The sequence below is a fragment of the Conger conger genome, chromosome 2 (genome assembly GCF_963514075.1).
Source record: "Conger conger chromosome 2, fConCon1.1, whole genome shotgun sequence".
NCBI classification, from domain to species: Eukaryota; Metazoa; Chordata; class Actinopteri; order Anguilliformes; family Congridae; genus Conger; species Conger conger.
Genome location: NC_083761.1, coordinates 23,184,816 through 23,202,853, shown reverse-complemented (window position 1 = coordinate 23,202,853; position 18,038 = coordinate 23,184,816). Strand labels below are relative to the sequence as shown.

The 18,038-nt window shown below is 44.8% G+C and overlaps 1 protein-coding gene across 2 annotated transcripts in view; it reads right to left on the bottom strand.

Moving 5' to 3' along the window:
• The window catches only part of psme4b (proteasome activator subunit 4b), a 55,107-nt gene that overhangs the window by 21,609 nt on the left and 15,460 nt on the right, over positions 1–18,038 (bottom strand). For both annotated transcript variants that reach the window (XM_061232544.1, XM_061232545.1), the window contains exons 9-29: positions 17,451–17,543; positions 15,946–16,211; positions 13,519–13,705; positions 13,262–13,351; positions 12,960–13,024; positions 12,664–12,814; positions 12,095–12,193; positions 11,217–11,286; positions 11,019–11,086; positions 9,941–10,156; positions 7,364–7,521; positions 6,345–6,440; positions 5,778–5,833; positions 5,491–5,547; positions 4,933–4,988; positions 4,535–4,633; positions 3,772–3,834; positions 2,878–2,973; positions 2,226–2,357; positions 451–660; positions 26–162 (exon numbers count right to left, since the gene is read on the bottom strand). In XM_061232544.1, coding sequence (XP_061088528.1) covers positions 26–162; positions 451–660; positions 2,226–2,357; positions 2,878–2,973; positions 3,772–3,834; positions 4,535–4,633; positions 4,933–4,988; positions 5,491–5,547; positions 5,778–5,833; positions 6,345–6,440; positions 7,364–7,521; positions 9,941–10,156; positions 11,019–11,086; positions 11,217–11,286; positions 12,095–12,193; positions 12,664–12,814; positions 12,960–13,024; positions 13,262–13,351; positions 13,519–13,705; positions 15,946–16,211; positions 17,451–17,543 — 2,465 coding nt within the window. The remainder of the gene's footprint in view (positions 1–25; positions 163–450; positions 661–2,225; positions 2,358–2,877; positions 2,974–3,771; positions 3,835–4,534; positions 4,634–4,932; positions 4,989–5,490; positions 5,548–5,777; positions 5,834–6,344; positions 6,441–7,363; positions 7,522–9,940; positions 10,157–11,018; positions 11,087–11,216; positions 11,287–12,094; positions 12,194–12,663; positions 12,815–12,959; positions 13,025–13,261; positions 13,352–13,518; positions 13,706–15,945; positions 16,212–17,450; positions 17,544–18,038) is intronic.

Here is an 18,038-nt window from a genome sequence, read left to right as displayed (position 1 = left end):
ACAAACATTAAACATAAATACTCACTGTTGTGAGTCCTGATTTTTTGCCTGCTGGCGCTGTAAACCCAAGTCCAGGTCCTCTGGAGAGAGCAGGGCCACGGTGGGGGCGGGTCTACAGGACTCCATGATCATATTGGCCAGAGATACCGCACTCTCTGGAATCTGCAAGGAAGGGTGGCCCAAAAGGGTAAATAATCAAACAATAAAACAAAAACCGGGTTACCGTGTAGTGTAGTGATTCTCATCTTAATTAGTGTTCACTATAATACCAGTTGTTCTGTATCTGTATCTGATATTACAGTACATATTTGATGTACTGTGCCATATTATCCTTATAAGTCCCTCTGGATGTCAGTGTCGACCAAACAAGCTTGCTCAATACACTAACTCCCTGCATTATGCACAACTCGTAGTTTATTTCCGTAGCGTTAGCCAGGCATAGCCACTTACAGTAAAGTCAAGGCCGATGGTCTCATACTGCCGGTGGACCTTATCGGTGAGGTCGTCGAAGAGGCGCACGATAGAGGGCTTCTCTAGACACATGACCGGACTGAGACCGGCACGGACCATGACCGGCCACGTCTGAACCACACAGTCCCAGTCGTGGAGACAGGCCATGCACAGCCCGCCTTGGTTACCTAGGAGACAGTACAATGCACCCTGCCAAGAAAGAGATAGAGAAAGATAGGATAAGAGGGCTCTTGTGATGTATTTAGTCCTCATATTATGTTAAGATTTTATGACCGCTTTTACACTCAGTGAGTACTTTATTAAGTATTTATCAGACTTATGTTTTAGACATATTAAGTCTACTGCTGTAGCCTATCCATTTAGAGGTTTGACGTGTTCAAAGATGTGTTGTAATGTGTGGTTATTTGCGTTACTGTCATCTTCCTGTCAGCTTCAACCAGTCTGGCCCTTCTCCTCTGACGCCTCTCATTAACAACACCTTTCTGCCTGCAGAACTGCTGCTCACTGAATGTTTGTTGTTTTTCGCACCATTCTCTCCAAACTCTAGAGATTGTCGTGCATGAAAATCCCATGAGATCAGCAGTTTCTGAGATAGTCAAACCACCCTGCCACCACCAATCCTTCCATGGTCAAAGTCACTTAGATCTAATTTCTTCCCTATTCTGACATTTGGTCTGAAAAACAGCTGAACCTCTTGACCAGGTCTGCATGCATTTATGCATTTTGTTGCTGCCATATGATTGGCTGATTAAATACTTGCATTAACAAGCTGGCGTACAGGTTTACAGCAAGGTCACACACATTTATGGCAAAATCAATTGATTTACACCTTGTGTGTTGCCTTCCTACTGTCTCCTAAATGACTGTCTCCTAGCTGCAGTAAGTGAAAGTTTGGCACCTGTAAGTGCCACCAGAATCATCCACCAAGAAATCTGAGATAAAATAAAAAATGGTATATTTTCTTACATTTTATACAGCTTTTTTTGAAAACACCAAAAACCAACCACCAAATGAGAAAATTATAAAAATGAAGTGAAAAGTGAAATTAAGGTACACAAAGTAAATGGTAGTTACCACTGAAAACAAGCCAAGGAAAACCTAATGTACAGACTAAGAGAGGACAGTCTGTTCATAGAGACCAGCTGTCGCAGGCATTGCCCACAGGACAGCGTTCCTGCTGTAATCGGAAAGCAGTGGAGACAGGGCAGAACTAGAACAAATACTGGGAATTAAGAATAAAATTAACTTCTTCAATCCATCTTCCGGGAGGGCACGCTGGTGCAAGGTTTAGAAAATGGATGGAATCCATCTTCCCTGTATTCCATAATTACAGAGACATAAACTCTGGTACACTGGGTGAATGTTAAAAACTCAAACTGAGGGACAACCACACCGATTTAAAAGTTTATTGTTATTATTTATGTTCCATCACTTCATCATTGTGTTGGTATTAATTTCATTCCATTATCGACATTCTTCATTTATACTTATTGGTGTACTGAATGCTTTATTGCTATGCTTTGGCAATACTGTTAAATTCAATCATGCCTACTGTGTAAACCATTACTGAACTGAAGATGAATGCATCTGAGAGAGAGCTTTCATCAGATGAAAATTGCAAGTGTGTTCTGAGCAAAAGCCATTATGGGTTCAGTGAGAAAAACACACACTAGTGTAGAGAGAGACGAGGAAGGAGAGTGGGCGAGTGACAGAAAGAGGAAGTAAGGGATGGAGGGAGAGAAAAGCTGCCGTACTTTGAACTGTTGCTGTGTGACGTCGGTGCGGTCCGGTTCCAAGAATTTCAGCACGCGTGGGAGCAGGTCCCTGCAGCAGAAATTGTAGCTTCCCAAAGCTGAGAAGAACACACTCTGAGCCTTACTACGCACCTGCAACAACAAAGAAAGCACTCTGAGTCTTATTGCACACCCGAAACAACAGTGAACACACTCTTAACCTTACTGCACACCTGAAACAACAGAGAACACACTCTGAGCTTTACTGTGCACCTGCAACAATAGAGAACACACTCTGAGCCTTACTGCACACCTGCAACAACACACATAGAACAGACTCTGAGCCTTACAGCACACCTGAACCAACAGAGAACATACTCTGAGCCTTACTGCACACCTGCAACAACACACAGAGAAGAGACTCTGAGCCTTACTGCATACCTGAAACAACAGAGAACACACTCTGAGCCTTACTGCACACCCGAAACAACAGAAAACACACTCTGAGCCTTACTGCACACCTGCAACAACACTCACAGAACACACTCTGGGCATTACTGCACACCTGAAACAACAGAGAAGACACTCTGAGCCTTACTGAGCATCTCCAACAGCATACGCACACAAATACACACCGCACACACACACACACACACACACACACAAGGCTTACCTGGCTATATGTGCTAGTGGAAAGCTGCAGCAGGTCTACAAGAAGGTCCTGGTGAACTGTCTTGTATTCAGAGCCCTCCACTGTTAGCTTTCGCAGCTAGAAAAAAAAACAAAAAAAAAACACACGCACACGCACACACACACACACACACACACAGACACATTACAGCAGTATTAGCACATTATCATACAGGGAGGCTTAAAGTGCTAATAAGTGCTTCTTTACTGAGCTAAACCCTGCTGGAAAATCCAGCTATGCCTACTTGACCAGCTTGAAAATTGAGCTGGTCAAGCTGGTCATAAGCTGGTCTAGCTGGGTATGAGCTGGTCAACCAGCATGGCCAAACTGGTAATAAAGCTGGTCTAGCTGGGTATGAGCTGGTCAGCAAGGCAAAACTGGTCAACCGGCTACCAGCTGCTTCAAAATCTAGCTTCTCAGATTTTTTCAGCAGGGTAGCTCACTGTTGGCCACAGCGCCTTTGGGTGCAGATAGACCTCCACATTTACATGGTTTTGCACAGAGAAACCCACACCCTCTTTGGAGGTTAAGAGAGATCGAGATAAGGGCACACAAACAGATATGGAAGCAAGAGACAAACAGACAGACATATGGAGTCCCAACAGATGTGGAAACCAGAGACTGACAGACAGACATATATACAGCGCAGTGCATAAGTATTTGGACAGTGACTGATTATTATTATTATTATTTTTTGTTTTCACTCTGTATGCCGGCAAACAAACAGTTGAAATAAAACATTATGCATCACAATGGACTATTGGAATTACATATTTTTTTTATACATGGTTTTTATTTTCCCAGAGTTGAGGAAAGAGCCCAGGGACGGGCAGACGGGCAGACAGACCAGGTGTGGACAGACGCATCGAGCCTCACCTCGTGTTGTAGCATGACCCTGTCGATGAGCAGGGCTCGAATGTGCTGCTTTCTTCCGTGGAGCTAATGGTGGACAAACAGGGAACACCATGGAGGTTTATAAACCCTACCAAGCAACACTGAACACCACTACAATGACAGTTAACACACCCTGCCCAACAGTGGCAACCATTACAGTGAGGGTTCAAAAACCAAGCCCAAAATACTGAACACCAGTAAAATGGAGGTTTAAACACCCAGCAACAGTGCACATCAATATAGTAAGTAAATGTCCATATATCAACAAGTGAAGAATCGGTTTAAATGTTTGAGAGCTCTGAATTTGATGGCTTCGATGGCTTGTACATAACACTCTACTACAATACTGGTTCTCTGTGGCAGAACAATTCATTCAGTATGGCTTGGACCACTGACACATGTATCAGGTCATTAGGACAACTTTTCAAGTACCAACAAAACCAACTGCACCTTTATTATTATTATTAACCTATAATAATAAACTCCCTGGTTATTATTATTAACCAGGAAGTCTCATTGATATCTAGAATCTCTTTTTTAAAACAGACTTGGCCAAGGTAGCTGCCAACACAGTATCAATATACATAAAACAATACAATACATACAGTGTAACATACAAAACAAAAAAAATATAATCTGTACCCCGACACTCCCACACCAATATGAAACAATATGAAAACCCTGGGCAAGTTTATACTTCATGAACTGAAAAATACTGGTTCTGCAGAGCCCACAGGGTACTGACCCGGTTCTCCATGGACTTTTTGACCAAGGTGAAACTCTTCCAGCGTGAGTCAAACTCGGTCTTGTGAGAACCTTTGAAGTGTAGCAGGTCATTGATGATCTGAGGGAAGACACAAAATGTATATATATATATATATATATATATATATATAAAGAGAGAGAGAGAGAGGGAGAACCCACATACACAAATGCACGTACATACTGTATTTACATGCACGGACACACACAAAGATATTGTCTACATTACAGCTGCTTTTGAAACTTTTTTTTATTTAAAAGTAAATCTATTTGTTCTACAAGCAAATGATAGTCGTTTGTTGCCAAGTTTAGATATTTGTTAAGACTTTTATAAATTACCCACAATTTCATATCCTAACCTGCAGTCCTGTAGCTACATACCTTAATGATGGAGAAGAGGGACTTTGTGTCATCCTCAGAATGTTCCAGAATATAATCTAAGGAGACAGAGAGGGTATGGGGGGTATAACTGATTAGATTACGGTTGTTCGAGTAGGGTGAAGATAGGGAAAACACCCGTTTTGGGCACTGTAGATTAGATTAGTGTTCTAATATTGGAGAGATGTGGTCGACCTGTTTTTAAGTTTAACAGAAAGTGAGAATGGTGTGAGTAGAAAGCGAGTAACATATGGGAAGGGTGCAGCAAAGACTTGAGTAGTGTGTGAAAACAAAGTACTAGAGGTGTGTGGTGTATGTAAAAAAGGTTTTTTGGTTCGTCTCCATACAGAAACCATTTTAGTTCTTTATGGAACCCTCCATTGTACAGTAGAAGTGACGTGTGAATGAAATGAATGAGAGGAAAGAAAAATTGCCGGACAAATAGCTCTAACTAGACGGGGTACTTCTATGGAATCACAATTTGTCTGAGAGTGTATAGCAGGAATGAGAAGTGTGAGAGATTTGAGTAGGTTGTGAGTAAGTGTGTGAGGGCAAACTCACGAAGTAGCTGTCTCATGACCATGCAGATGGTCTCTCTGTAGTTCTCACGGCTCCTGTCTGTAGGTGAGACAGGATAGCACATCAATAACACAGGGAAAGTCAGCTGCAGCACAGCAGCAAGTGAGATAAGAGAACACAGCTGCTCTTTGTCTGAATCTCTCGGGCCAATGAAGCAGAATTTGACTGGAGCAGTGGTCCTCACTCCTGGTCCTGAAGAGCCACAGGGTGTGCTGTTTGCGCCTATAGCGTCAGTGCAAAGAGATGGGAGTCAGTGTCATGACACTCACCATATTCCATGCCCACATGCAGTTTGGTTTCCTCCAGAGTCACCAGACTGCGGACCCTGCAAAAGACAGACCAGATTACACCTCTGGCACGCACATACACAGGGACACACATAAAACGCTGTGGAACAACCGGACATGTAGGACCTGAAGAACATGGACATGCGAGAGAAAAAGATGCGAGGTTGCAGAAAGCTCCAGAAAGGAGTGCAGGATCGGCAAATGTGAGTGTACTGACAGGTGAGTGGAGACAGATGTGTACAGACATAATATACAGAAAATAGGGATACTGCAGGCGTGTATGGACAGGTGTTAATCCCAGCAGGTGTATACAGACAGGTGAAAGATATAGCCAGGTGTGTGTACAGTCAATGTGCAGCCAGATATGCATACAGACAGGTGAGTGGACAGAGGCATGTGTACAGACAAGTCAGGACACAGACAGGCATGTACCCACAGGTGATAGAAACAGGAGGGTGAATGGACAGTGTGCAGACAGGAGAGAGTAGGGTGGATAATGGCAGTGCGGTGCGTAAGAACAAATGAGGGTCGATGTACTGTGGGACTCACAGGCCAGACACCACCTGTCCATCCAGGGGGGGTAGCATGCTCCCAGCTCCAAGCAGGCAGTGCTGCACAATGGCCAGGCTCTGGAGGACATCATCCCTGACAACAGAGCACCTGACTATTATATGCATATAATATACACTCAGTGATTTTCATTTTTATTAAGACACTTATTTTTTTTTTTTTTACTTCTGCTGCTGTAGCCTATCTACTTAAAGGTTTGATGCGTTGTGTGTTCAGTTCATGCTCTTCTGCATACCACTGTTGAAATGTGTGGTCTCATTAACAATGCATTTTCGCCCACAGAACTGCTGCTCACTGGATGTTTTTTTGTTTTTCACATCATTCTCTGCAAACTCTAGACTGTTGAAAATCCCAGAAGATCATCAGTTTCTGAGATACTTAAACCACCCTGTCTGGCACCAACAATCATTCCAAGGTCAAAGTCACTTAGATCACATTTCCTCCATTGACATTTGGTCTGAAAAACAGCTGAACGGATTGATCATGTCTGCACGCTTTTAGGCACTCCCTGTCCCTGTCCCATATCTCCGAACTGCCTATATCTTCTTCTCCCTGACCTGCTCATGTCCCTCTGTCCCTGACCCCTGACCTGCTCACGTCCTGTGGGCCCTGACCCCTGACCTGGTCATGTCCCTCTGTCCCTGATTCCTGACCTGCTCATGTCTCTCTGTCCCTGACCCCTGACCTGGTCACATCCTTCTGTCCCTGACCCCTGACCTGCTCATGTCCTGCAGTCCCTGACCCCTGACCCGCACACGTCCTGTGGGCCCTAACCCCTGACCTGCTCACGTCCCTCTGTCCCTGATTCCTGACCTGTTCATGTTCCTCTGCCCCCGACCCCTGACCTGCTCATTTCCCCCGATCCCTGACCTGCTCATGGCCTGCGGTCCCTGACCCCTGAACTGCTCACATCCTGCGGTCCCTGATCCCTGACCTGCTCATGTCCTGCTGTCCCTGATCCCTGACCTGCTCATGTCCTGCTGTCCCTGACCCCTTACCTGCTCATGTCCTCCTCTCCCTGGGTGTGTCTCTGCAGGCGCTGAAGTTCGGGCTGCAGCAGCAGGTCAAGCAGGTCGAAGATGACTTCCGTCTCCTCTGCGCTGGGAACGTGCCACTGGACCTGCAGGTTCCGCAGGTCCCCATGCCGACCCCAGTCCTGCAGAACACAGAGAGGACCGGGTCAGAACACAGAGGAGATCGGCTCAGAACACAGAGAGGACCGGGAGAGAACAGAGAGAGGACCGGGTCAGAACACGGAGGACCAGGTCAGAACACAGAGAGGACCGGGTTAGATCACAGAGGAGATCGTCTCAGAACACAGAGAGGACTGGGACAGAACAGAGGAGATCGGCTCAGAACACAGAGAGGACTGGGTCAGAACACAGAGGACCAGGTCAGAAGAGAGAGGACCGGTTCAGAACAGAGAGAAGACCGGGTCAGAAAAGAAAGAGGACCGGGTCAGAACACAGAGGACCGGATCAGAACATAGAGGACCAGGTCAGAACGCAGAGGACCAGGTCAGAACGCAGAGAAGATCGGCTCAGAAAAGTAAGGACTGGGTCAGAACACACTCATGCACACACACACACACACACACAGCCAGGACTAGGCCAGAACTACATACATAGGAACTGACACACGTGGGCATCTCATGTCCTGTGTCATTATTGCTGCAATGGGAAAAGTCCATTGAAAGCATTGCTGGGGTTCTACTCATGTGATGCCATAGACTTACAGTATGCCACTGTGGAGTCAGCCCACCTGAGCAATGACGACTCCTGGGCTTATATTTCTGAAATGTAAACTTAGTTACTATTAGGAAATATAACAATGAATGAATTGAGTGACTGATATCGCTGGTTTGATGAATGTTGTAGGTGAAGTCCCCCCTTGTGCGTGTGTGTGCGCATGAGTGTGCTTGTTTGTCTTTGCTGGTGAATGTGTGCGCGTGCATGTTTCACTGCAGTGGTGATTTATGTGTGTCTGTCCATTGTACACTGTAAATTGTGTGTGTTTCTTTGCACTGGCGAACTACGTGTGTTTCTGTGCATTAGTGAACTGTGTGTGCGTGTGGACTTCCCTGTGCTAGTTAGACTAAGTCATGGAACGTGTGTGCGTGCTTTTCTTTTCCGGTAAAAGGTGGGCTTGTTACAGAAGACCCTCTTTAGCCAAGGTCAACGGCAATGCGAGACAATATGTCCCCAAAGCCCGATTACTGGGCCACAGAGAGAAGCTTAGGAAGAAACGTCAGCAGGCAGCCAAAGAGGCCTTACTTAAATCTCAGGTCATTCTGCCCCACCACCCAACAAGGAGCAAGCAGGGAGATTTAATTGGATCAGCCAGAGTACTGGGTAATCTGTTTGTACGGTTGGGGCAGGCCCAAATGTCGGATAGGAGAAGGAGAGGCTGTGCGTTATGTAACGTTATGGACACTCCCACCGCTCACCGTGTTACACCATCACCGGACGTGCCCCACGCTGAGATTAAACCAAGATAACAAAATGGCCGTAGACCGATTAGTGGGCCAGACTTCACTAGCATACATGAGAGGGACATACTGTAGAAATTTTTAGCTTTTAAAAATGTTCACAGTATTCTTTAAGATTGCCATTAATAACACACTCACGGCATATGCAAAATATTCAAATAGGACTGAGGGAGGAATCCACAAAAGGATTTTGTACCTGTTAAACTGTCGCAAGTACAAGAAATAAATTCTGTATTTTTCACGAAACACCTGTGGGAAATGCACGCGACTACACTACCAAGGAAACAGCAACACAGCACTATCTGAACCATGCAAATTTCAATAGTTTTATCTACATAAATTTTGCTGGAAAAACATAAATGTTTTATGCAAAATGAACTCAAAGCCAGGTGTGTCTGATTCAAAGATTACTACTCAGTAAATACATTTTTAAAGAGCTGAAACCTAACGATTATGCAGAGCTTCTGTATGACGGTATCCATCTTTGGATGAACAGACAGAAATTATTATTTTTTTCCAGTCGTATCATGCAATACTAAAATTGCTCAGCGACAAAGGTGACATTGAACCTTCCTCCAGTGATTTAATTGCCAAAAGTTAAGTAGCCTATTTTTTTGTACGGAGACAAATACGTATTTAGACATTGACTCCAATAAACAAATCATTGTGTTGGGGTACATTCATGGGTACGTAGACCTGATGTGTGTTCAAGACGGCGAAAGTTCACGGCAAACTATGTTTGCAGCAAACAGATACCATTTTAAATTAACATTCCATTTAGTTTGCCACCAGCGCCTTTTTAATACAAATCGACTAACAATGCTAGTTAGAAGATTAGCATCTTACCTGGGATTTATTATTGAAGGTAAGAACAAATATTACATTGATTAAAGTGCCTAACAGTCAAATGATTGTCAGATTTTTTCTCTGAGTAATCCTGTAGGCAGCGTTTTTAATTTCTCTTCATACTGTTAGTTAACGTTTGAATATGTTGCCGAAAGTTAGCTAACGTTAGCTAACGTTGGCCGTCTTGGACACGCGTCTGTATAGGGGCTGTGTGACAGGAAGGCAGTTTAAGGGACAGTACCTTGATGGGCAGGTACTCCTGTAGGGGGCGCTGGAACCCCCCCGGGACGCTGCAGTACTCGGTGGGATAGATGAGGGCGGTAGAACGCAGGATGTGGTGGAGGAGGTTACACGCCAGACTGTAGCCCTGCTTGCACTTCACATGGAGAGTCAGCTGCAGAATCTCTACCAGGTGTGTGCGGTAGGGTAGGAGCTTCTCCCCGTCCACACGACTCACCTGAGAGACAAAACGGGGGAGGAGGAGGGGGGGAAAAGGAGAGAGGAAGAGTGATAGGACAGAGTTAAAATAGAATAGAATCCAACAAAGGCTGGAAATTTGCCTTTGGTCTCACCTCAAAAATATGTACATGAAAAAAATAACAGTACACATAGAAGTCACACAAAAATAATTTCTCATCTGGTTTTGTTCAATTGACTGACTGAAGTTTGGACAAAGGATCGCTTATTGATGTTCCTTTTGGCTACTGGCGCTCTAAAACGTTGGCCAGAGGGAAGCAACTCAAACTCGCTGTGGAAGGGGTGACTGGTGTCATTTACCATAGTCAGAGTGTGTGTTTACACTGAATTCGAGGAAAAGCTATGGGGAGAGAGGGAGGGAGGGTAAGAGAGGGACAGGGATTGGGAAGGGTTTGGAGTGAAAGAAAGAGGAGGAGAGATAAGAAGAGAGGGGTTGGGAAAACAAGGAGAGGTATAGAGAGTCTCAAGAGAGTAAGGTAAAAAAATGTAGTCAAGCTTTTCTTAGAAAACCAGAAGAATCTTGCAGTATAATATGAAGGCTTAATTTCCTGATTCAGAACTGTAAACACTGGACTGATATGCAATAACACCTCTGAGATACACATGCATTAGAAATGGATTTAATTCTAAACTGAAATGTTCATAGGTTTGAAAGTGAAGACAAATTACACCGGTTTTAAGAATTTAAGCCCTATATCAATTGTTTCTTAGGAAATGGTAAACACAGAGAAACGTATATTTTATTATAATTTTCTGTCTTCGTTTACTGCATTGTTTCTCAGTGCATGAATGCTGTCTGTAAATATCACCAACCCCTTCTGACCTATGACCTATGACCTCACCTCAGATAGTAGCTGGAGATTCCACAACAGGTCTTTGTCCAGTTCCTCTTCACTCAAAACGTCCTCATCTGTTGAAAACGCAAACGTAAGTGTCACACATACAAGCATAAACAACAGTGTCACAGGATTAAGAAATGCACACACAAAAACACAACTTTATCTTTAACACACATATACACACTTATGTGTGTCACTTACTGGCAGTGATGTGTGTTATTGCACTACAACAGTGTGGCACAAAGAGCTTCAGTGTTTCTGCTGGGTGACACTGGAAGAGAAACAGAGAGACATGGTTAAGTTACTGCTGAGATACACACATTCCAAACTGTACCACTGGGGTAATGTAGACCACAAAAACACATAAATTATGGTTCAAAGGACTGCACCCATGACCAGTTTTAGGCATAGGCAATATAAGCGGTTGCTTTTGGCGCCATGTGTAAGGGAGGACTTTAACCATCTTGGGGGGCAGCTATGCAATAAATCAATTATGAGTGTTATAAGAATAACAGCCACCATGGGGTGTACAGGCAATATTTTTTATTTTTTCTTCAATCATACCTGATGCGGTAGTAAACAACCGACAGGGGCCATGAGAAACACTTCCGGAAAAAAAACATCCCCGATATTAGAGTATTCTCTGCTGATAGCTCCTCGGTGTTGGTAAATCAACCAATCGGCAGCATGTTGTGAGCATGTGATTTGTTTTTTTCAATCAGGCGGAAGCTGCAAGGCCTTACTGCTGAGTGGCTGTATTCAGATATCAGTGATGTTTTTTTCCAGAAGCATTTCACATGGCCTCTTAGACTAGGTTGTTTACTACCCCATCAAGTATGATATAAAACCTGTATGCCCCATGGCAGCAGTTATTCTCCTTAAAAATATATCATACAGCCCTACCCAGGCAGTCATTGTACTAACAACAAACACACACCAGTAACCACTCCAAACACAAGGTTCAGAAGTTATACCCTCCAACCACACAGTTCTAAGTTGTTCTGGATTTTCCAATTGGATAATACAGCTATAGAGGTTTGTCCCTTGCTCTGTGGTTTTGGCTCATCTTGGGCGCTCACCTTAGCGGCAGCTCTGCACATGTCCGCCACCATCCTCCCGGCTATACGCGTCTCAAAGATGTTGGTGGTGGCAAAGTTGAAGACCTTATTCAGGGCCATCTGCGGACAGGGAACACAAAGGAAAAAATAAAGTGAGACAAGCAGGGCTAAGATCCTCAATGCTGTCCTCAAATCAGTTCTAACAGTAGAGCGAGAAAGAGGCAAACAGGAAAAGGATCGTTAGCACTGTTCCCAGGCCAGTTCTCACGTGATATTGCCGAATAAGGCAAAATGAACTGAAGAGACTTCATGCACACATTGGGTATATGTCTGAAGATGGTTTGTATATGTGTGTGTAGAAAATATGTAATTGTTTTGGATTCGAATAGTTTTTTGCGCTCGATTGCCTGGTGCCAACTAAGAAGACCAGACCCCTTTTGCACTTTTTGAGGTTTCAAAACACCAAGTTCAGTAAAGCATAGAAAAGTATTTGAATCAAAAACAATTATATATCTGACCCAGGTCTGGTGTGGATGTGTGTGTGTGTGTGCATGTGTGTGTCTGAATTTTCGTCTGTGCATGTGTAAGACCTTGAAGATGTCCATGGAGCACTGCGTAAGGATGGTGCTAAAGGTGGAGGAGAGGCCCAATTCGACCAGGCTCTCTAGGTGGGTCATCTTCTCCATCTCCAGCTCCTCCCGGGTGTGTTCCAGAGTGCTGGTCTCAATCAGCGCAAAGCATCTGCACACAACACACCATTATTAACCTCGCACATCCAAACAGACTGTATATGCAGCCATGTCTGTGTATGCACTTCTATGGATGTGGCCATCTGGAACATGTACACACAGCTACAGTTATCCCATCCACCCCATCCACACTGTACCTGTCAATGAACTGAACCACAAAGTCCTCAAACTCTGCGGAAGCTGAGCAGAGCTCCCGCTCCACCTGAGAGAGAGAGAGAGAGAGAGAGAGAGGGGGGGGTGGCAAGAAAAATATGAAGATGACTGAGAGGATGAATCGGCATTAATATTGAATGAGGACCACAGACTCAAGAAGCTACTGTAGGTCTATTGACACAAAAAGAGAGCAATAACACACACACACACACACACACACACACCAACATAAATATGTGCACAGACAGGCAGACACGCATTCACACATGCATGCACGCACACACACCTCTGTCAGGTTATCTCTTTCATGAAGGGCAGATGAACAGTCGACCAAAGGCACCAGAGTTGTAAAAGTAGCGATGAACTGGAATGTGATCTGCAGTAGGGACAGAGAAGTTCACTTTTGCAACATTTCTTTTCACACATTTCAAATGTAACCGCAATGTGAGACAAATAGTATAAAAACAAACCAATTATCAATTATTATTTCAGATTAGGAAAATTCAAGGCTAATTGCAACATGAGGACATTCCATCTACCCACCATGCACTTGCTGAAGTCATTGGGGTCGACGCCCGGCAGAGCCCTCATGAGCAGGGGGAGTACGTGCGTGGGGCCTTCTGGGAACTGACGACCTCCACGGACCAGGCTGCGCGCCATGCCAATCATGCAGCTGAGCGTAGCCGTCAGCTGGTGCGGCTCTGTCAGAGTCTCCATAGCCAGGTACGTCCTGAAGGGGGAGCCAGAGAGCAGAAGAGGAAGTTATTCTCCCTCCTCCTATCTTCTACCTTGGGCTGCTATGGCCCATGGTACTTTCCCTCCCTCAGTGAAGCCTGGGTTGCAGCAGCTTGTAGAACTAGAACACTAATTGCGACAGGTTTAGCAAACTAGCTAGCTTAGTACCGTATATATATTTGGTCAAAATACATTCAAGAAAAGCTGCCTGCGAAGTAGTATGCAGGGCAGCATACTGGGACCCGCAAGGTTGGTGGTTCCAATCCCAGTGCAGCCACAATAAAATCCGCACAGCCATTGGGCCCTTGAGCAAGGCCCTTAACCCTGCATTGCTCCAGGGGAGGATTGTCTCCTGCTTAGTCTAATCAACTGTACTCGCTCTGGATAAGAACGTCTGCCAAAATGCCAATAATGTACACATAATCTGTGTTTTGTTGAGCTGAACCTCCAGGCAGCTGCCTTTCAGGCATCACAGAGGGTAGAAAAGTACCATGGGCGCTACTATGCCCAATATTGGTCCAGCTCTTTGCCCTATCCTGCTCCGCCCTACCCTGTCTTGGCCGACACCACCCTACCCTGGCCCACCAAACTATCGTAGCCTAGTTTTGCACCGAAATCCTCTTGTCCCCACCTGAGTATACAGCCACCTCCAAAAGTATTGGACAAGCAAGGTGAATTCCTTTGTTTTTGGAATATACTGAATACATCTGGGGGTGAGATGAAAAGATTAACACGAGACAAGAGTTCAGAATTTCAGCTTTTATTTCCTGGTATTTATACCAAGATGTGTTAAACTACTTAGAACACTTTTTGTATCACACCACCCAATTTCTAGGTGAGCAAAAGTATTGGAACAGAGAGTATTTAAGAAAATGAAAGTAAATAATACTTAAAATGTGGTCTAGTGATTGACTGATTCAGTCTAAAACCTTCCACTTTTCTCCCTAATTAAGTCCTTTGTTGTTTTTGTAGACTTCTGAATTCATCCTGCTGCTACCATCATGGGTCTCTAAGTCTTCTTTGAACAGTTGATTGAGATACCTTCACCCCTGCCCTGAGGAGATTGTTTGTGATGTCACTGACTGATGTTTTGGGGGTTTTCTTCACATCTCTCACAATGTTTCTGTTATCAACTGCTGTTGTTTTCCTTGGTCGACCTATTCGATGTCTGTTCCTCAGCGGTTTCTTTCTTTTTCAGAACATTCCAGGTTGTTGTACAAGCCATCCCCAATGCTTATGCAATGGCTCTGATTTCCCCTATTTTCTAAGCTTCAAAATGGCTTGCATTTCTCCAAAAGACAGCTCTCTGGTCTTCATGTTGGTTTATCTTTTCTAAGACAAATGCTGTCTTCGCAGTCAAAACCCAAGGCTAAAACCAAGAGTAGACATTCAAAACTATTTATTGCTTAACCAATCAATCTGACAGGTCACATGTGGGTAACAAGAAACATCTGTCAATCACATGTTCCAATATTTTTTCTCATCTAAAAATCTGAAAAGGTGATATGTTTTATGTTGCTTAATTAACAAATGTAGATAAAAAACCAGGAAAAAAGCTGGAATTCGGATCTGTCATCTCATGTACACCTTTTGACCTCAAACTCAACTGTCTTCAGTGTATCGCATAAAGAAAGGAACTGACCTTGCTGTTCCAATACTTTTGGAGGGGACTGTACACTCAGCGAGCACTATATTAGGTATACCTGTACACCTGCGTGTTAATGAAAATGTTTAGTCAGCCAATCATGTGGCAGAAACGAAATGCATAAAAGCATGCACACATGGTGAAGAGGTTCAGCTGTTTTTCAGACCAATGTCAGAATGGGGAACAAATGTGATCTAAGTGACCGTGGAATGATTATTGGTTTCAGAAAGGGTGGTTTTAGTATCTCAGAAACTGCTGATCTCCTGAGATTTTCAACAGTCTCGAGAGTTTGCAGAGAATGGTGCGAAAAACATCCAGTGAGCAGCAGTTCTGTGGGCAAAAATGCCTTGTTAATGAGAGAGGTCAGAGGAGAAGGGCCACACTGGTCGAAGCTGACAGGAAGGTGACAACAACAGTGTCTTGGCAGAAATACATTGACGCACCCAGGGTGGGGAATCGTACCGGCAACCTACTGATTGAATGATGACCACTCTTACCTCCTGAGCTAACATCGGCCACATCGGTGAAAACCCTTAGCTAAAAAGTCGGCCCCTCGTTGAACCCCCCCGTCCCCCGTCCCCGTGACTCACTTCTCCAGCACGGGTGGGATGACGAGTCCGGGCCGAACGAGAGCCAGGTTCTGCAGAGCGTGCGCCGCGTCCAGGCTGCCGGTCTTGCTGAACATGGCCAGCAGCACGGGCTGCTTCATGCTCTCCACCAGCTCGGTCACGTCCTGCTCCGTCAGCCTGTGGCTGTCCGGAACGGCGGGCAGCCACGTCGCGCACTGGTAGCGCTCGCGGTGCAGCCGCCGCACCACGATGGCCGGGAGACGCTGCAGGAGCTTCATCAGCTTCATCTGGACATGAGGAGCGGACGGGCGGGCGGGCGGGCGGACCGACGGGCGGGCAGAGAAAGAGAGAGGACGGATTCGCACAGTCAGAAGGGCTGCAGGATATATCGTATATTTATCGTCACTGAGATACGAACACGCGAGATGAACACCTTGAACTGTAACGAATAGTATTTATTTCAATTGACGTTCTGTTAAATTCATTGGCTGTTCATGTGCAATTTATTCAATAAAGGCATGTGGGCAATAATGTAGAGGGGAATTTTCTCCTGTAGGAATTGCAAATGTAAATCAGAGAGCTTGCGTTCCAGTATGCAGTTTCACGTCCTCTTGGGGCAGATAACAAGCTATTTAATACCATAAGAATCAATGGGGAAAAGGGAGAGAGATAGAAGATGATTCACTGATGTCCCTGGCTTTGGTTCTCAAAGCAGTACAGACAGCCAAAATGGAACGTGCCGTGCATAACTGTCTCACCGCTTATAGCCCAACTTGCCCCACGGGAGGCAATGAATGTCGCTGCAGCATTTCTGAAACTACACATACACCCAGCTGACCCTAAGCACACACCCACCCACCAGCTGGACTTCCAGGAAAGGTCTGGAATTGGGGCAGGAGGTTTAGAAGGGAGGGGGCTGCATATGGAACAGTTGCGAGAAGGGCAGGGGGCAGTTTTTAGGAGGTGTTCATAACCTTGTGCCTATCATTTGGTTACCTGTCAAGACTTCCATTAGTTATGGTGTGTTTCAAGCCCCTACAGATTAACTGTAAGGCAGACCTCTGACATGGACATCAAGGAATATCATTAGATTAACCATTCCGGTGGGTCATAGTACTGCAGGCTACATTCAAAACCACACTTCATACGTGTTAAGACCTTTCTTAAAATGCTATTTAGTGCTTTGTCCAATGTGGTTGGCACTAATCACAGATCAGTTGGGCTCAAGGAAGCAAAGAGTATGTTTATGAATTTGACATTACACATGGGTGCAAAAACTATGGTTTCCTTCACCATTGCAGGATATCAACGACAGCAGGTCCTTCACAAACACAGAAGGCTATGAATGAAGCCTTAAAACAAGTTGCCACTGCTAGGATTTAATCAATACATCTGATTCTACTTTTTCAGGTGCACGGAAGTGCTCTGAAGACACTTTTGCCTCGTCTTCCTATATACCACAAATCAATGTACATTCCCAAAGCAGTAAACTGAAAGCAGGAAACAGGAAGTGGGAAGTGACTTACCAGCCAGCGGCCATTGTTGGAGGGGTGGAAAAAGGTGGCAATGCTGTTGAAGAGACCACTCAGCTGCTTCTGGGCCTGCTTACTGGGTCCTCCCTGTCATGGACATGATGGGCTCAGAGGTTTTTTAATTAAAAAAAATATATACATTTTTTTCAATCCTCAGTTTAGAATGGCCATTGTGCCTTTCAGGACAAAGACCACAACTATGGAAGCACCTCCACCCCCCAATGTTCTACAAGAAATCTAGTGATCTAGTGCTAGCAGCTACAGTAGCTGCTTTCATTGATGACACCAGGTAACCTAAGTGCCTCTGGTGGATTTTTGGTAGGTTTACATAAACCATGCATTTGGTAGGTAAGCATAAACCCATGTTAGTCCTGGCCAGAGAAGGACAACTGTGTCCCATCATTCGCTACTCTGGTTAATTGTCAGCTGATGATTGGCAGTGAATCTGTGATGTCTCAACTTTTAGAAAATTCTTTACCAACTGAGATGCTCAATGCTGGCTTGAAATTACCAGCTAGCAGCTGTAACATAGCTTGAGCTGGTCAAACCGTGTTGAGTATGGAGCTGGTCTGAACTGGTCAC